The sequence below is a fragment of the Protopterus annectens genome, chromosome 1.part1, assembly GCF_019279795.1.
Source record: "Protopterus annectens isolate FY-2018-M chromosome 1.part1, PAN1.0, whole genome shotgun sequence".
In the NCBI taxonomy this organism is placed as follows: Eukaryota; Metazoa; Chordata; order Ceratodontiformes; family Protopteridae; genus Protopterus; species Protopterus annectens.
Window position 1 is genome coordinate 521,162,547 of NC_056726.1, and position 20,339 is coordinate 521,182,885.

The 20,339-nt window shown below is 39.1% G+C and overlaps 1 protein-coding gene across 1 annotated transcript in view; it reads right to left on the reverse strand.

Moving 5' to 3' along the window:
* The window catches only part of MAP3K5 (mitogen-activated protein kinase kinase kinase 5), a 2,923,819-nt gene that overhangs the window by 787,658 nt on the left and 2,115,822 nt on the right, over positions 1-20,339 (reverse strand). The window contains exon 13 of the mRNA XM_044087116.1: positions 13,669-13,764. Within this exon, the coding sequence (XP_043943051.1) occupies positions 13,669-13,764 (96 nt within the window). The remainder of the gene's footprint in view (positions 1-13,668; positions 13,765-20,339) is intronic.

Sequence of the window (20,339 nt, forward strand, 5' to 3'; positions counted from 1 at the left end):
TATCTAAAGGCGTTTTCAACTTGGTAGTCGGAAAGCAAAACAAAGGTAAATGGCTGACCGGCACTAGTGCGAATTGCATCTGCTTCGGGCTCCACGGCAAGAAAGACTGAGGAAATGGTGTCAGCTGCCTCCCTTTATCCCTGACATTAGTTTGACAACCGGCGGCAGCCGACGCCATATACCAAGGACTCTGGTATTCGGGCCGACTGAGGGCTACTGGGAGCCGGATAACCCATATTTCAGGACTGCAACAGTGAAACATTAAGAACATCATCGTCCTGTTACACATCCTCTTCAGATGCATTCTGCTTTGTCCTGTTATATATCCTCTTCAGATGGATCCTGCTTTGTCCTGTTACGTATCCTCTTCAGATGGATCCTGCTTTGTCCTGTTACATATCCTCTTCAGATGCATCCTGCTTTCTCCTGTTACATATCCTCTTCAGATGCATTCTGCTTTGTCCTGTTACATATCCTCTTCAGATGCATCCTGCTTTCTCCTGTTACACATCCTCTTCAGATGCATTCTGCTTTGTCCTGTTACATATCCTCTTCAGATGGATCCTGCTTTGTCCTGTTACGTATCCTCTTCAGATGGATCCTGCTTTGTCCTGTTACATATCCTCTTCAGATGCATCCTGCTTTCTCCTGTTACATATCCTCTTCAGATGCATTCTGCTTTGTCCTGTTACATATCCTCTTCAGATGCATTCTGCTTGGTCCTGTTACATATCCTCTTCAGATGCATTCTGCTTTGTCCTGTTATGTATCCTCTTCAGATGCACTCTGCTTTGTCCTGTTACATATCTTCTTCAGGTGCATCCTGCTTTATCCTGTTACATATCTACTTCAGATGCATCCTGCTTTGTCCTGTTACATATCCTATTCAGATGCACCCTGCTTTGTCCTGTTACATATCCTCTTCAGATGCATCCTGCTTTGCCCTGTTACACATCCTCTTCAGATGGATTCTGCTTTATCCAGAGTTGCCACTGTTTTCAGCTCATTTAATTGCTTTTTCATCTCGTTTAATTGCTTTACTTCAACTGCACTTTCATACTTCTCTCCTCCACAAGTCTTCCAGAACACTGCCGTGTGGCACACCATTTTCAGATGCATCCTGTTCCACCCACTACTCCTCTACCTGGGGACCCACTGGTCCATCATATTGCAACACTGCTTCTGATTGGAGAAATCCTTCACTTCACAGATGGTCTTTCAGTTCAGTTTCTACTTGTTTAATTTCTAATTCGTTAATCCCAATTTTTCACAATCCCCCTTTGTAATCCTGTTTCTTGTGTTTGTGAAATTTGCCATATTGTGGTGTCTCTGCCTGTATTTCTACTCAAATATCTTTGGTGCCTTTTTTTTGCATTGATATCATAGCAGATATTTTTTCCTTGTTTCTCTATACCTTTCAAAAAAAAAAAAAAACCACTAACTTGTTCTCTACCTTTCCTCACTTTCTCTGTCACTTCGTTTTAGGTGTCGCAATGTTTTTTTATCCATAGTTTCAGAGGTGTTTACAAGGCTAATGACTACAAGAACTTTTTTAAGCCTGGCCATGCATCCCAAATTTCTGACAAGTTCTGGTACCCCTGAGAAGCATGAGCAAGGGCTTGGGATATGAAACACTTAGAACAGGAGGCCTGGGAGATGAACCATTTCATTGGCTGTGTCCATTAGAGACATAGGTTCCAAAACCAGGGCTGAATTTTCAGTCACTCATCCGAATGTCCAAGTTACACTTGAATTGGGTTAAGGAGAAAACTCTGCTTCAGTGGATGGTGTGTGCCTGTTGCAGAGTAGTAGTCATCTCTGAGATATATACCTGTCTCTCCAGCAGGTCCTATTTATATCACAGGCAAAGTTTAAGGCTTTACAATAGGTTAAGTCTGGTGCTGTTTGTTTTGTGGATATACAGGACGCCCATCAGAGTGGGGTCTGGCAATGCCTTGTATGACAGGCATAGATCTCTACTCATCTGCATGTAGGAGACAGAAGACAGGGATAGGGCCTTGAGGCAGTCTGCAAAGAACATGCTACTTATGCCCTGTATTCATTTAGTGAGGAGTCTCTGTGGATGTTCCAATTGCTGGATATGCTTGGTTAGGTACATAAAAAGGGGGCAGTGTACTCAATGATAGGTCTGAAGAATGCAGAATACAGTGGAACAATGACTTCCTTGGACCAAGACTCCTTACCTTTGTTTACAAGTTGCGCAATACAATGATTTCTTGTAGACACATGATGGTCAAAGGCTAGATTACTGCCTGCGTGTGTCCCAAAGTCCCTAACTAATGGGGTACACTATTAGGGGTATGTTGTCAATATGATGGTTACCAGGGCTGGATGACTTTTGAGGGATACCATTATGCATTTCTTGGCATTCAGTTTTAGTGTGTGGTAACTACCATATTGACAACATATCCCTAGTAGTTTACCCCATTAATCTGTGGCTCTGACACCAGCTATATGTCTGTGTTAGCCCTGCCTGGAGAACATCTGTGTCAGTGGGGGATTCAATAACAGCTCCTAATTTGCAATCATCTCCAAATTTAGTCAGCCAGAGGCCAATGACACTGGTCTTGACTTCAGATATGTAAATGCCAAAAAGGAGCCATCCCAGGACCAATCCCTGAGGACTCCACTTGCGAGGTAGAGGTGGATTCCCTAATTCTAACTTTCTGGGTCCTGTCTGTGAGAAAGCTGGCTATCCACCAGATGACATAAGGATTTGCAACTAACCTCTTGAGATTGCCAACAATGCCAAAGTGGGGTATTGTGTCCAATGCCTTGTCCAGCTCAAGGTAGGCATTGTGAACCATTTTGCTTCTATCCATCGCTTTGGTCACCTTCTCAAAAGAAGTCCATCAGTTTGGGTAAGCATAACTTGCTCTTGACGAAAACAAATTGGGTTGTTTCCAGTGTCAGGAGGTTTCCTATCCATGATAGTTCTTTCCATGGCTTTGCATATGAGACTAGTGTGACTTATGGGTCTGTAGTTTCCAGGATCTACAGTTGGTCTACCTTTGTGCAGAGGGATTGTTGCTGTTCTCCGTTCACGAGACATGAAGCCTGTTTTCAAGCTATAGTTAAATAGCTACTCCACATGGCATGGTAGGTCATGTTTCATGCTATTTAGAAGGCATCCTGAGACACTGTCTGAGACCACTGATGCAGTGTTCTTGAGCTTAAAGAAAGCATTAAGGACCAGTACCCTAGTCATAAGCAGGGAAGTTATATTTGATGGTATTTCCTGAGGGAAGGTTGAATGGGACAGGGATAACTATGGAGCTGAATTTGTTGACCAGCAGGTTTGCTTTATCTTCTTGCTCAGTACAGGTGGCTCCATTAACAATGAGCTCTGCATGCAACGGTGTATTGCCTTTGAGGTAGTGGACATAGCTAAAGAATGCCTTCTGGTTGTCCTTGGCCTAGGAGGTCAAATTTACCTCAAATTTAGCTTTGGTAGATTTAGTGGTCTTATGAGTTGTTTTAGTTTGATGAGAGTTCTTTTATCCTGCTGGGTGCTACACCTCCTAATTTTTGCTACGATTTTCTTCCTTCTGTTATACAGTCTATTGATGTTGTGATTTCACCAGGGTGTCTTTTTTGATTTAGTTCTGTACTTCTTCCTAGTGGGTACAGCTGCCTCTGTGCAGTTATTAACATGTTTGTATAGGGTTTCTGTGAACAGTCCCACACAGGCAGCAGTGTTCTCAGGGTTTATGGGGGCTTGAAATTTTGCCAGATTATCGCTTAATAGTAGAAAGTTAGCCTTAGAGCAGTTCCTGAATATTTCAGGGATAGCTGGGGTCCAAGTTTTACTTTTACTTCAAGAGAGACCATTCTGTGGTTTGACCTTACCAAAAAAGACATTACACTAGGAGGTGTGCGGCACTTTCCCATATTAGTGGGGACCAGATCCAGTATGTTTGCACCCCTGGATATTGTACTGACAAACTGGTCCAGGTGGTTTGTGTTTCCAAAATCCAGGAATCTCTTTGCATGTATGTTTGTTGTCATATACAATTCCCAGTTAATAGTGGAGTAATTAAAGTGGCCCATAAATATGGTATTGAGTTCAATAGTCAATGATTCTAATAAGCTTAAATACATGTTATAAGTTTCCTGGGTCTTAGAGGGGGAGGCTAATGCTTACAAGTAAGTTCATAGGTTGGTACTAGGCTATCGGCCCTAGGGCCTATACAAGCCTAGCCATAACAATTCCCTGGCTATTTCTTCCCACACTATTTACTTCCCTGGACCCCATGTGGTCCAGTGGTTTGGGACTTTGCCTATAGTGATTTGAACATGGATAAGTTCAAGTGCATTGTCCTGTTTGCCCACCCTTGAGGTATATTTATTCCTGTTGTGAATCAAGACACCTCCAAGCTTTAGTCCCTGTCTGTGTAGTAAATGGTCTAAATGTGTGGAGGGCATTAGAACCTTGCACTGCTGGTGTGCTTTCTGCAGCTTTAAACCAAGTCTCAGTGACCACACAGACATTAGCTAGGGTGAGGAGAGCTTGTAGGTAGTGGAGTTTTCAGTTTAGACTCCTAGCACTGAGTGTTCAGACTCTTAGTATCCATATAATGTTTTTCCTTGAACTGCACTCCACTGTCATATCTCAGATAGACAGGGCTACCTATCAACTGTCCAGATTTTCACAAAATGTCCAGATTTTTGCCTAACATTGTTGGTCTGTTTCTCATAAAAGTTGATGTTTCTAGCAAATTATCAATGACAAGTCACTAATGACATATATTTGAATTTCTGACTTTGCATCCTTCAGAAAACACATGTCAATGCAAAACCTGTTATTTTAACACATTTCTAAGTTTATAAGAGCAACAGTTAAAATGTGTCCCTGATTTTGGACCTTTGGACATTGCCCTCATTTCAGCCTGCAGATCCTGATATTTAATGACTTTGTATTTCTTCGTACGCAAGACACTGTAGTCACTTGGTGTGGTGATTCATATGATCAATGCTACTTTTGTCTTCTTTTCATGGATCACTGTATCTGATTTTCTAGCATCTATCTTTTGAACTGCTGGTAATGGGTGATCCCATGTGATGTAAACATAATTTTCTATGATGCTATATGATATAAATGATATATACATATATATATATATATATATATATATATATATATATATATATATATATTTAACATTTGTTTACCGGGATGGCCCGACTGGATACATGTCCATTTTCAGCGGAAGCCCAGGGAGAAAAGCTCCAAGTTAGTAGCTTACATTAGTAACATTTACAAATTAACAAAGTTTACAGTCTTCAGTAATGTTACAAACATTTATAGAACATAGTTGAGACAATTAGTATAGGCAATTAAGAGTTTCACACAGGGTTTCACGCAGATAAGGAATTTATCCTTTAACAAGCTTTAGATATGCCACAAACCAAAGTCATATACATTTTACAGTCAAATGACATATTTAACTAGGCAAGGTATCCAATACCAGTGGGTGGGTGTTAGTCGGGTTTTGAACAGGGACATTGCCAGTGCATTTGAAAGTGTAGTTTGAGGCTTTTTTGAACTGGGTTAGAGAAGGCTGGAGAGTAAGTTCAGCAGGTAGAGAGTTCCAAGTTTTGCCTACAGAGTTGGCAAACAGAGAGTCAACAGCCATATTTATGCTTTTGGTTGTTTGAACCAACAGTTTGCCAGCACAGCGCAGTGACCTCAGGTTGCTGTAAGGATTAATGATCTTGTTTAGTGCCGGTGTCTTATCGGGATGGTTTAGAACTTTATGGGCTATTATAATTTGGTTGTATTGGCGAAGACAAGTCCATTCAAGCCAACCTAGTTAAGTTGAGACAGTGGTGGGTCCTAAAGGTTGTACCTGTAGCAAATCTAGCAATATGGTTGTAACAGCGTTCAAGTTTGTTAAGAGTGGTTTTATTCAAGTTAAGGAAAAGGGGGGAGCGATAGAGAAGGGTAGACAGCAAGTGGGAGTGTGCAACAGAAGTTCTTGCAAATGGAGCGAGGAAAGGTTTGATCCTATAGAGAGTGCCCAATTTTATGTTGACGGTATTGACAGTTTGATTGACATGGGTGTCATATTTATTGTCGATTGTGATCCCTAGGAGTTTGGTGTGAACATCTGGGGATATCAATTTGCCATTATTGGATCTTACAGTAAAGAATGGTGAAGTGGACTTACACGTGGGGGAAAAAATTAGCAGCTTAGTTTTGTTGGGATTTAAAATAAGTTGATGGTATGCAAACTATTTTTCATCATCACTGAAAGTATTCAGGGTTAGAGTCATAAGCTCAGTTGGGGAGGAGGCTGCACAGATTAAAGTGGAGTCATCCGTGTATTGGATGCAGGTGGCCTTGGGAGTGATTGTGGGTAGGTCACTGATAAAGATTGAGAAGAGAAGCGGTCCTAGTATGGAGCCTTGGTGGACTCCTAGTGTGATGGACAGACAGGTGGGATAGTGTATTCTGCCCTAATACTGCTTGTTGCCTTCCAGTCAGATAAGATTGGAACCATTTAATTGCATAGTTGTTTAGTGACAGTTTCTTCAGGGTATGGATAAGTAGTTGGTTAACCATATCAAAGGCCTTAGAGAGATCCAGGAACAGAGCTGAGGTAAGTTTGTTATTGTTTTGGTTGAGGTTGACAGAGTTAAGAGAAGGAAATATATAATTTTATATATATATATATATATATATATATATATATATATATATATATATATATATATATATATATATATATATATATGGATTCACATTATAGCCTCGAAATACTGAAATATCGAAATTCAGTATTTCAAAGCTATAAAGTCGAATTTTTGAAACCACGAAATTCAAAATCTTGCACACCAGAGATTTTGAATTTCTTCACACACACACACACACACACACACACACACACACACACACACACCATCCTCCCCACACACAAACACAAGGTCTCTACTACATAAAAGCAGGGGGGCAGCCCTGCGCCTCCCACACTCCCCCTACTTAAATATTCGCACTCCAAAATCGCACTACACACAAACACACACAAAACACCACCACACAAGCTACATTCTCCTCGCACACACACATCACAGCAACAAAACACACTGACACACACACACAGCCCCTAGTTAAAACCCTTAATACACACACTTACCTGAATCTATAACCACAGTGAAACCTCAGAAGCGTGAAATTCAAAACCACCGGTGGGAATTTCGCGCTTCTGAGCTTTCGCTGTTTTCAGGACTGCACTTTATGGGCTCGAAATACTGAATTTCGATATTTCAGTATTTAGAGCTTCTAAAGTGAATATATATATATATATATATATATATATATATATATATATATATATATATATATATATAAATATATATGCATATATAAATATATACACGGTTCCCCTTTATAAGTTGAGGTTGATGGAGTAAGAGAAGGCAATATATAATATACACACACACACACACACACACACACACACACACACACGGTTCCTCTTTATAATCTCGAAATACTGAAATCTCGAATTTCAGTATCCCGAGACCATAATGGCGGATTTTTAAAATAGCGAAAGTGCATAACTGCGAATTCGAACATCTCAAATTCGCGATTATGGCTTTACACTTCATTACGTACGGTGTTTTCTGTGGATGGTGTACAGTGTCATGTGTGAATTTAGGTGCAATTTAAGGTGAGTGTTTTGTAAAGGTTTTGGGTGGGAGTTTAAATGTATGTGAGTGTGTCTGTAGGTTGTACGTGTGGGTTAGGGTAGGCAGGTGCAGGTATGCATGTGTACGTGTTGGTTTTTGTATATGTCTGATGTGTGTGTCTGTGTTCGAGGGACTGGGGAATGCCTGGTGTGATTTTGCATCTTTTCCTGTTTGTGCGATGTCGGAGTTAGTATACATAAGTAGGGAGGGGTGCAGTGCAGGTGTGTTGATTTGTGTTGCTGTGTTTGTGTATGTAGTGTGGGTAGTATAGTGTATGTGTTGTGTGGTGTGTATATGTTTGCGGTTTTGGGGTTTCGGAATTTTGAACGTTCTTTATGGTTTCGAGATACTGAATTTCGAGATTTCAGTATTTCGAGATTATAAAGGGAAACCATATACACATATGATATATGAAGAGTCCAATATGATGGGCCTGATACACAGAAAACCTTGATAATCAAAATTTACACACTATTATTATGCCACCCTTCCCAGCAATCTCACAAAATTTCTTGTCAGATTTGACCTGATCACTTTAATTACAGCTGCATGTTAATATGAAAATGCCTATGTACCTTCATGCAGCTACCATCAACAGCATAAATTAAATTTCTGCATGCTGTGTGAGACAACCTTTTCACATACAGGCTGGACAGTGTAAGGCAGTAGGTACAGAAACTATGTATTGACAAGTAGGGTTATGTGCACAGAAAAGAGAGAATTCGGGCAGTCTTATTTTATTGCCTTACATTGTTCAAATGTCAACATAAACAGACTTATATCCATCTATAAAGAATGCTGAAAAAGGGACAGTATTATTCAGCTATGTGTTCAAGTATAAAGGTTCACATTTTCCCTTAATAATGCATTTTTCTTGAAGTACAAACTGTACACATGGCATGGGAGTCTTTCTTTGCAAGTGTATATTTTTGTCAAGGATATATACATTTGATGGTCTCTACAGCTCAATGCTTTCATTATGTGATGAATCAATTTGCAGTGGACTGAGTGAAGAGTTCTAATCCCCTTCATGGTGGGATATTGCTTTCACCCCCCCTACCCTCGCTACTTATATTCTGAGATCACATAGCTGCATCTGCACCCCCCCACAAATCCCCCAAGAACAAGCCCTCAATGCACTATCCAAGGCCAAGAACACAACTTCTGTGGGAGGACTGGATAACATACCAGAACTTGTCAGACCACCTACAAAGATTATTTCAAATCGGCCACCAAACAGGCTTTGCACTAGATGAAGAGAGGACAGCAATTGTCATCCCCTAGCACAAAAGTGAGGTGTTGACAGACCAAGTTATTACAGATCCATAAACATGACCAGTTTTATCAGTAAAGTACAGGAAGGATCATTAGAGAATTAATAACTAAGAGCACAACTAACCTACACACTCTTGACACAAGTCAGTTCAGATTTATCAAGGGTAGATCAGATTCTGCCTACTTAACTTGGTCAACTTCAAGAAGGTTAGTGAAGCAACGGATGAGGGCAAATCAGTACACACCACATATCTAGACCTTGCAAAGCCATATTACACCATCCCACACTGGTATTGTAGACAGACTCTCCCAGTTAAATGTAATTCCCAAAGTAACTCATTTGAAAGCAAACTGGCTCACAAACAGAACCCAGGAAATTAGGGTAGGTAGCTCAAACTCCTCCCAAAGACCTGTTACTAGTGGATTACCACAGGGTTCAGACTTCCTCTATAGCATTCACTTCTTGGGGGCCAAAGCACATTTTAAGGGTTTAATCCAAACAAGTTTGTAGATGACTATGAACTTGGTGGCATCATAAAACTCTCCAGAGGACAGCAAAATCCTCCAATAGGTACTTTCCAAAAGAAATAGCTACTGTCAAAACCATGGACAACAACTAAATGCTTTAGTAAGCATGACATCCCTTGTAATTACTACACTGACAACACTCCTCTTTAAGTTGATCAGGGGAACTTAAGTCAACAAAAAACTGTCCTTTTTTATTTATTTATTTTTTATTTTATTTATAAACGTTTGCAAAAACTACAAAAAATAACACAGTTCCACAATACAACTAATCATTAAACAAGACGCAAGACATCTGGTAAATAACCCCATGCGGTTTCTCAAATTACGTAGATTAGATTCCCTTAATATTACCCTATGCTTCCACTGTTTAGAAAACAAAAGTCTGAACACACTTGCTAGGTCCCAATTAATATCAAGAATTCATCTGTCCTTCGACACATGCCAATGGTGTAATCCAAAATTCGCTGCCCAAAACTAAAGTGGACCCCAAAATACCACTAAGTTTGGTGGAAATAAAGGTCCCATACCCATGGACCTTGGGGCATTTCTAAAACATATGGAGATTGTCTGCATCCTGTAAATCACATTTCCAATATGTGCCATTCTGTAAAATGTCCATGCTACACTGCTTTTCTGCTGTTAAATCCCATCGAAGTAACAAACTCAACTGGAGGTCATAATAATTTGGTCAACATTTCAAACTGATTGCAGCCTCTCACACATGCTTCCACTGCCCCTCAGAGAAATAAACCCACTCCTGGATTTTCCACCTATTTACTAACATTCACTAAACAACTTTGATTTCAACCTCTCACAGATCTCTGTATTATTACACCTGTTCTCCCATTACTAAGCTTTTCTCAATTATTCCAAAGTAGACAGGAAACTGTCTTTTGTTCACCAAGTATCCACTATTGCAAGAAAGTTATTTTTCACCTAAAGATATGGCATCTAGGCTCAGGGATGTAATCATTCCACTGCACTCTACTCTCATCAGGACACTCACTGCATATAATGCCTCATTTGTATATACCAATCCAAACACTTGGCACAACTGGAGTGACCATCATGCTTTTGCACTAAAAAAACTCAAGGGCCTGAATCACAAAAACTATGCAGACCATTTTAAAGCCTCAGCTTTTTTCTTGGCATTATGCAGGTTACTAAGAAGTGACCTCTGCACTGAAAATGGGGCCTCAGCAGACTATCCTGTCTGAACTATCATACATTTACAAGTCTAATGACAAAGTGAACAGCCATTCAAATAATCTCAATCTATTTTACAACATGAATAGAACATATATGTATCACAAAGAATAACTTCTATGGAACCATGTTCCAGTTCACATAAAGCAAAGTAATTCTCTTATTTTTCTCTCTCTCTCTCATTCGCCCGTTAAGCCAGAAACCAACACATAGGGGCAACAACAATGAAAATGGCCATTATTGCTCCTTCCATGAGAAATGCTTTCCGTTTTATGGGCCAAGGGTGTTAGTCCTGTGCCCATACCACACAAACACACACACACACACACAAACACAAACACACACACACACCTATGGCCAATTTAGGGTATTTAATCCATCTACTACATGTCTTCAGAATGTAGGAGGAAACTAGAGCACCCAGAGCAACCTCAAGCAAACATAGGAAGGACATGCAGACTCTGCACAGAAGGCACTCCAGCCAAAAACTGAACCAGAGAACAGGGCCAGATCCAGCACTAGTTGACCTAGGCAGTTGCCTTGCGCCCCAATGCAGGCAGGGTGGCCCAGCTGCTCCATTAAATTAAAAAGAAAAGTTTCTTTACTTTGTGACTGCATACTGATCTGGTACTGTTCCTTTTACCCAATGAAATGGGAGCAGAGATGGCAGAAGATTTGAATGGGATTGCAGCAAAAATAAAGTAGTGTTATGCTACAATGCCAATTAATCCTCTGCAGCATTATGTTTGGTGTTATTAGTTCAAGAAATCATCAAAAGGCAGAGGCAGCCAGTGTTTGGTTTTATGCTATGTCCATAGCAGGTACAACAAGCAGTTAGCATTTGGAGTTATGCAATGAACAAGAACTCCATAGCAAGTACGAGCAGTGTGTGTGCGTCCATAGCAGCAGGTATGAGCAGTCAAAATTTGGAGTTATGCTATGACCAAGGAATCCACTCCAAGTATGAGCACTGTGTGTGTAGCATTTGGAGTTATGCTATGAATGTCAACCTCAAACTCCATAGCAAATACAAGCAGTGTATGCATCTGTAGTAGCAGGTACAACTAGTCAGTATTTGGAGTTATGCTACGACCAAAAACTCTGTAGCAAAGGGGTGTGTGTGTGTTTGTGTGTGTGCACGCGTCCACAGCAGCAGGTATGAGCAGTCAGCATTTGGAGTTATGCTGTGTGCAAGTGCATATGCGCAAAATGCCCCACTTAGTTATGGGGACCACACAGAGTCAAACCCTGTACTTTAAGTAATGAAACGGGGATGAATTTCCAGTTTCCCATCCAACTGTCCAAGTAGCACTTGAATCGAGTTAGGGAAGAACTCTGCTTCACATGGATGGGGAGCCTGTTCCATTGTAACACTAGGGTAATGCACTGTGTATATGTGTATGCATACTTTTGCATATGTATCACTGTTTGCTAACTTGGTAAGGCTGACTTTAGAATTTGACACCGTCTTTGGAATCAAACAGAGATTAGAGCAGATTCACTTAGGGCTTACTAGCTTTTAGGCATTTATTTTAAGAGAAGAGGTTTGACGTTTGGTATATAACTTACAAATTACAGCAGAGCTAGAGACAATCTTATGATATACATGTTTTTTCAGGATGAATTTTTATCGAATTGATAGGAACATGAAATACTGTCAACATGTGAAATATGTAAAGTGCAAAGTGGCAAGAAAGAAGCATTAAAAAGGGTACAGTTGTTTATCTAAAGGAATGTCTCTTTACGTAGAGGGCTTCCTAAACATGTTTTTTAAAAAAAAAAAAAAAAAAAAAAGATTGACAAACATTTGGATTTAAGAGCATTCACTCCCCGAAGATAGTCTGTAAAAGGAATCAACAACTCAGTAGCTTTACTTGCTATATATAGATGTAGGCGTGTGTGTGAGTTTGTACAGACAGGATAATGAAAAGATAAATGCCTGTTAACTAAAACTCTATGCTGCAACATATACACTCGCCTGAATTACAAGCTGTTGAAGATGCAAAGCATACCGTTGCCCTACCAACATAATCATTCACTCCTTCACTCTTGTAATTTGAAGCAAACTTATTAGAATGTAACCACTACAGCAGTGCAGGGATTTTAACTTGTATTCAAAAACATGCTTAAACATGACTATTAGAATTTCTTTTGCAATGAACACGTATTATTTTCAGTCTTATAAATATGTATTCCATTTATTTTTTTATTCCTGCTCAAAACTCAAAGTGTGTCATGTCACAGTTTTCTTGAAGTATAAATAAAAGCATTTGCACTTTACAGGTTTATGTCTGCTTATTACTGTCTATATTCAACAGAACCATCATGATGCTCGGGTCTATATTAGTTTGCTGAAACTCATTTTCAGCAAACTCCAATTCATCGACCTGCATTCAGTGAAATTCACTTCTGAGAGTCACTGAATATTCCAAGGACAATGAAATACTTGCCCCGTGGCACAGCGGACCACATCTAACTAAATTGAACCCACCCAAGTGGGGGGCTTCACTCCCTGTGCCCCCCCCCACATCCCCCCTAACTATATATACTAACTCAAGAGATCGCACTACACTAGGGAAAAGGGCAAAGTTGTGTAGCTGGCCAACTTCTACTTTGCCCTAGGAATATTCAGCGAATCACGGAATTGAATTTTTCTGAATATGGGTCAATGAATTGGAGTTTGCTGAAAATGAACTTTGGCGAACTAATATAGACCCGATGCTCAAGTCATGCAGTTACTTCCAAACATTACCTACAGCATGGTGCACTGTACATACATAAAACTATATATACAAATATATTACTCATTTTATATTTCTTGCAGTATTATTATTACTAGTGCTACATCAGTACTGTAGTCCTGTTAAAAAGGCTTATATGGCTTTTTCCATCACAAAGTAAAAATACATTCAGATTTAATTTCAACTATATTAAACATCTACTAACCTTCTGCAATGAAGTTCTGTGCAAAAATAAATCTGGAAATCATCAGTGTTGTGCAAAACATAAAGGAAACAGCAGCGCTCATCATATTTTGAAATGCTGAACGCAAAAAAAAAAAAAAAATGTTAATTCACTAAACAGTAGGATTTGTCTAGCAGCAATGTTTATTACCACATCTAGTACAAAAAAGTCACATTTCAGAAAGATAATATTGGCTTCTTCAATAAAACAAGTATAAAACAGAGGTATTTTTGCACTGATAAACATTTAAAGAATGCAAGATGTTATTTGTTTTCACCAGAAATGTGCCTAGAGTATTTCTTGTTCTACTGCATTCATTCTTGAAATGAGAAATGTGGGTTTGGAACTAACAAAAATTCACATGCCACTGCCAAAAACCACAAAGCAATACTTAATTTGTTACAGCACTATTAACTATCAAAAGTATGCACTTGTGTTATCATGTGCTTCATATAAACTGCAGTTGCTGCAAAACTGGTTCTCAGAAAAAGTAATTCTTTTAAAAATTTTAAGGGGAATTATGATATCCAACTGATGGCCACTAATGTACGATTCACTGAATACACATTCAGTGAATGGGGACAAATGTAGGAATGCCCCTTTTCCTGAACTATGGTGATTTCTGAACTGCTTTCATTTTACTTTGTGTGTGTTTAAGCAGTTAAGTAGAGTGGGCCAAGGATCATTTTCAGCTGCATCACAGTTTGAAGATCTAGTAAAACAATTTAGTTATAACAATTCTGCAAAAACAATATTCATAACAGAACAGATCAACAAGTAAATTGTAAAAAAAAAAAACAGTTCAAACAACCACATAAACTATGCATGCATGACAAATTTTGACAACAGAAGACTGGAAACAAGTAATTCACGTGAAAAACAGCAAGTAAAATAGAACAAAGCAAAAATTAACATGCAGAAAATAGTGCCCAGAAATTTATCTACACCACTGTTATATATTTTCCAGCTACTAAAATTTTGAAAATGCAAGCAGTCAGTTAGCAAATCAATATGAATCATATTATTCCCAAAACTGATATTAATATGTCTTATCTAGATGGGGTATTGCTCTAAGTTCCCTACAATCCTCTCATTACATACCTCAGCAGAAAGTGTATTCTAGTTTGCTGGGGAATCTTTGTTGAAGATTTTCCCCTGCTAGCCAAAATAACGGCATCTTTTTTCTGAGTAAAGACAGCAATTGCAAAGTTTGGCTCTTTGCCCACACAATATTAGAGGACAGTAGTGTAGATGTAGCAGTTAAAATGTAAAGTCAAGACAACAGAGGCATGAACCATAACCAGAAACTAAATGGCTTTATTAAAGACAATAATGTTCAAAATCTCTGTATATACAAATCTTAAATGTGTTTCTAAGACACGCAAGGATACTGATTAAGGGAGTAGATGGGCAAACTCCCCTACAATTGCAGTGTGGAGTGCATCCCACTGAACAGAAAATGTCTTTTGAATTATTTGAATTGTGTGCTTGCTCAAAATTAAGATTCAGGTTGGACTTCCAGAATAGCTCTGTAAGATGTGGCAGCACACCTCTCTTCCTCCTGCTGAAAACAGAAATCAAAAGTAATTTGATATCTCTATTGGGGAAAATTGAACTTCTATAGCTTAACTGTCTATCAAGGTAATGGTCGGTGGTGATATCTATGCTCCAAGAAAAGAACTGAAGCCCAGAAAAAAGCTGCAAATGACACTAAAGAAGAAGCAAGAACCTGAGCAAAAATGGCAGACAGACCTAGCAACTCAAAGGACGACAATTCAGTCAGTAGTCAGTTTAGCAGATGTACTGGAGGAAATAAAAGACATGAATGCACTCTCCAGAAATGTACTGAAGACATCTCACTCAAGACACAAGAAACAAAATCGGTTTTAGAGTAACCAGACAGATGCAATACAAGATACTATACAAGAGACGGATCAGCTCAGCCTTTGTACTGAAACCTTAGAAATAAGGATGGACTTGGCAGACTTGACAGATGAACTACTTTGTGACTAGCAAGACAGAGTATGTGGAAAAAATATTAGAATAAGTGGGGTTGCAAAAGGGCTTGAATACAGAAGTTGCTATGTGAATGGACAGCCTTACTTAAGGAAGATATATGAACTGAGAGTACAAAGAACACCCTGGGCACCGAACAATAAGACCCCATGCCAAATCACTGTTAAATTTGAGACCTGTCACATATAAGAAGCAGTGTTGTCAGATCTGCAGAAGCCAGAGGCCAAGATGCAATATGAGACTAGTAGAATATACATAGACCAAGACTATTCAGCAATTACACGGAGGAAGAGGACTGCATTCTATCCTGTGATCAAAATTGTGACTTTTAAAAAAATTAAAACTGAAGAACAAAGGATGGCCCTTGGAAAGTAGAAAGTAATCTGGCTAATAATTCTCTTCGTGATAAAAGAAACAACAATGAAATGGAAATCCCACCACCACCTACAATATCAGAAGTGGTAAAATTAGTCAAGACCATGTGGAGGGATGAAGAAATATATTGTCAAACAACACATACTCAAAGAAAGGGGAAGTGGCATCCTCGGATTAAGTACCTAAAAACAATGTACAGCTCAACATAATAGCAGCAATTAAGCTCTAAAATTGTCATTTAGGCAAGACTAACGAAAGATAACTTGAAATGAAATTAAGCCAGAATTGGGGAGACAAACAGAACACTGTATAGATATTAAAAATTGACCAAACCTAAAAAGTGAGTTAGTAGTCAGGAAACACTTAAAAGAATAAGGCGAGCTCAGACATAACATAGGCCCTCAAATACTCAACTCCTCCTCTACAAAGGTTTGAAGAGCTCCTCTACACTAGCAACTTGAGTGTATTGATTTGAACAAACCTATAGTGTGACTGATTATATATTTTGGAAAAGGAATTTGCGACCTAAATTAGATAACAGATAAATGTAGACAAGAACAATGTTTGTTGATATAGGGCTAAGTGGGCTTGTATAAAGATGTCAAACCCATATAGTCTACATAACCTCCACTGGCCGTCAGCAGATGTGTGTAGGTCCACGCATTCAGACTGCACATGACTGATGGAATGCAAAACAAATAAAAAAACTGATTCAATTCAAAAGTCACTTACCCCTGATCTGAGTTCATCACAAGGCAAACCTCATTACTGTTGACACTCATTCCTTCCATGATTTCTTGTGCTCTTTTCACAAACGTATAGACAGAAACAACCTTGCATACATGTCTTTGGAATGCAGCATATGCCAAGACTACTGTCATTTAGTTAAGTATACAATGGCTGCCAAGATAGCAGTTGTCATGCCTACTAGGACAGTGATGATGATGATCTATAATCTTATTATTCTGTGAGTTTTTACTAGCTCTTAAACTTCAGTACAAGTCTGAATGGGGTATGGCCTTCTGAACCTGCAAGGAGGCACTGGATGGGAACCAGCTGATAACGAGGCAGTGGTGCTGAGTGGTTTTAGTGACGGCAGCACAAAAACGGCAGGCAACATGGAACATCTTTTATTTTATTTTGCCCTGCTGACCTACAAATGAAATGGATCACAAAGGTAGAGTGGAATACCAAAACAAAAGGAAAGCAAAACAGAAAAAAATAAATGGAAACCAAAGGACAGATTATGTTTCTCTTAGAACTGAGAGAACAGACCTCAGTTATGGAACAAGATCTTTAGTATCCTGTCTCAGTGAAATGGATGCAGTAACAAAAGGAGAATGAGCAACTGATGGTTAACAAAGGCCTACAAAGACAAAAGGCACTGAGATTTACAAGGAGGTTTGTGTGTACCGAGAAACCTGTACTTAATGGTATAAACATGCCACATACTTAAAATGATAAACAAGCCCTTGAATTAAAATCAAAACAAACAAAAAAACATTTCCACTAAGCCTGCATGGTGAAACACCTGCTTCTCCACAAAGATCCATGTGAACCACAGATGTGAAGTATTCAAGTTCATCTGACATAGCCTCAAGCATTAATACTGCACATCATATACACACTTTCTTTAGGTTGTCACTTGCATACCATCGAGTACATAAGACTACACTACATAATACTCTGTGGTATGCAAAGAAGTGTGGGAAGCAGCACAGCAGAGCTAAAGCAGCCAGATCCAAAGAATGTAAGCCTGGCCCCAACTCTAAAACACCTACCACAAACAATGGCACATCAAACGGTTCTATTGTATTCTGTTATGTCAGCATTAAACATAACAAATCCATATGACTAAAGCTTCAGTGACCCTGTGCTATTTTGGGGCATAACAGTGGGATTACAACATAATTATTACATCACTATTTTGGGACATAACAGTGGGATTACAACATAATTATTACATCACTTTCAGGGGAGCTGTCCATCAGTTACAACTACAAAACAAGTCCTCTCAGACAGAATGTGCACTGCAGAAGTGATGTCAGTGCACTGATCCAAACTGGTAGTAAGCATAAACAAAAAGGTGCTGGTTGTGAGATTACGCATTTAGATGGTCATGCAGTCATTTTCCTGAAAGTATTCAATAGAAATAAAGTTATGAATTCAGATAGAGAGAGCGAGCTTCTCAAAGGCAATCAATACAAAGAAAAGCTAACACTCTCTTCTAAACCAGCAAAGATGTAAAGATTCCATATGTGGACCAGCTGGAGTGTTAACTGCAAAGTTTGCAATCAACGGTGTGCAAGACTAAAGACGACAGAGTGATGTCATACAAACCATGTATGGCAGTGAGTTACTCCTGTGGGACCAAATATAATTTTCAACATATTGAATTATGTCATCAAGGTACACATCTGGTATCCTTAAGGTAGACGACCGAGATCCCCAGTTTACCCAAAGTTGGGCACTGGAAAAAAATGGTTTGGCTGAACCAGCTATGCTGTAATGTCCAACATTTGTGCTGTGCACAAAGGTCACATTCCTTGCGGTTTGTCTTTGCTCTTTTTACCTCTATACTGTGTGTGTGAGCTGCTTATGAATTTCAACACCTCTGTTTCCTCACTTTGTAACTTACACTATCATGTATACAATGCACAGCATACAAAATCTAGCTTTGCAAGACTTGCATCAAAACTGCCATCACACCTTGTGCATGACAGAAAATGAAGCAAGCACTATACAGATTGTTTCAGAATTCTGCCCACTGCTGTAACACAGCTATATCCTAAGTAGCCTTTTTATCGCTTACATTTAAAAATAGTACATTTTCCTTTCAAATCAATTCAGGTACTCTCCAGGAAGAGAAATATTTTCAGTTTTAAACTCCAAAGTAGTTTTTTCATTAGTGGTGACATAAAACACTGTCAAGACCTGCAAAGCATTAAAAATACATGAATATGTGCAGCTCAGGCTCCTTACTCTTTCTTTAAGTTTAAGAATGACTGGTTACTTCTTTGATTTTGTTTCTCCATTATGCTTTCTCCACTGAAGGCATAGAACTTTAATCAAAGGCTGTTTACCAATAAATAGTTACACATACATAAAAAAAAAAAAAAAATTATCTGCTTTTACTGTATTTGTGTTTCTTCCTACTTTATTTTGCTTTTGCGTCATCTTAATAGTACTCAATTGTATTTATTACTGCTTGCTGTAACTCATTCTAAGCCTTTTAGTTTAAGCACTTGGGCTTCAAACCAGTTGTTTTACATTAAGAACGTTTGTGGTCTGCACTGTAGTGGCAGAACAGGTAGCTTACATCCTTCTAAGTTGGGAACTGCTGATTGAGGACTCAGTGTCTGTTATTCTAAAAGTGTATTAATTCTGGTTTGAGCACTTAGGCTTCAAGCCAGTTATTTTACATTAAGAGGGTTCGTGGTCTGCACTCTTGTGGGAGGAGAGGCTGGACTCTGCCCTTCTGAGCTGGGAATTTCTGGTTAAAGGCTTATAGTGCCTGCATATTTGAACTGCTTCTTACTGAAATTGGTACACCTTGTTTGCTGTAGCATATACTAGATCCAGGCCTGTTGAATCTAGCTTTGTTTGTATAACTTGAGCACTAATCCAGGAATTCTTTAAAGTATTCAATTGTATTTATTACTGCTTGGTAGTAACTTGATTAAAGTGTAGCTATCATTCTAAGTCTTTTGGATTAAGCACTTGGGCTTCAGACCAGTTTTTTTACATTAGGAAGGTTTGGGGCCTGCACTGTGGTGGCAGGACAGGTAGCTTACATCCTTCTAAGTTGGGAACTGTGATTGAGGGCTCAGTGTCTGTTATTCTAAAAGTGTATTAGTTCTGGTTTAAGCACTTTGGCTTCAGGCCAGTTATTTTACGTTAAGAAGGTTCGTGGTCTGCACTCTTGTGGGAGGAGAGGCTGGAATATGCCCTTCTGAGCTAGGAATTTCTGGTTAAAGGCTTATAGTACCTGCATATTTGAACTGCTTCTTACTGAAATTGGTACACCTTTGTTTGCTGTAGCATAGACTAGATCCAGGCCTGCTGAATCTAGCTTTGTTTGTATGCTTGTTGTTTGTTTGCTTGTTATTTCCCTGAAATGCTAATTCCACCTAAAACGCGGCTTTTCAGCGCTTCTGTGGATCCCTAGTGATATCTGCATTGCTTACTGTACTTATTTCCTTGTTTCACTTGAAAGAAAGTTACTGTTTGTCATTTTTGCATTTAAGTTACCTGTAACACAT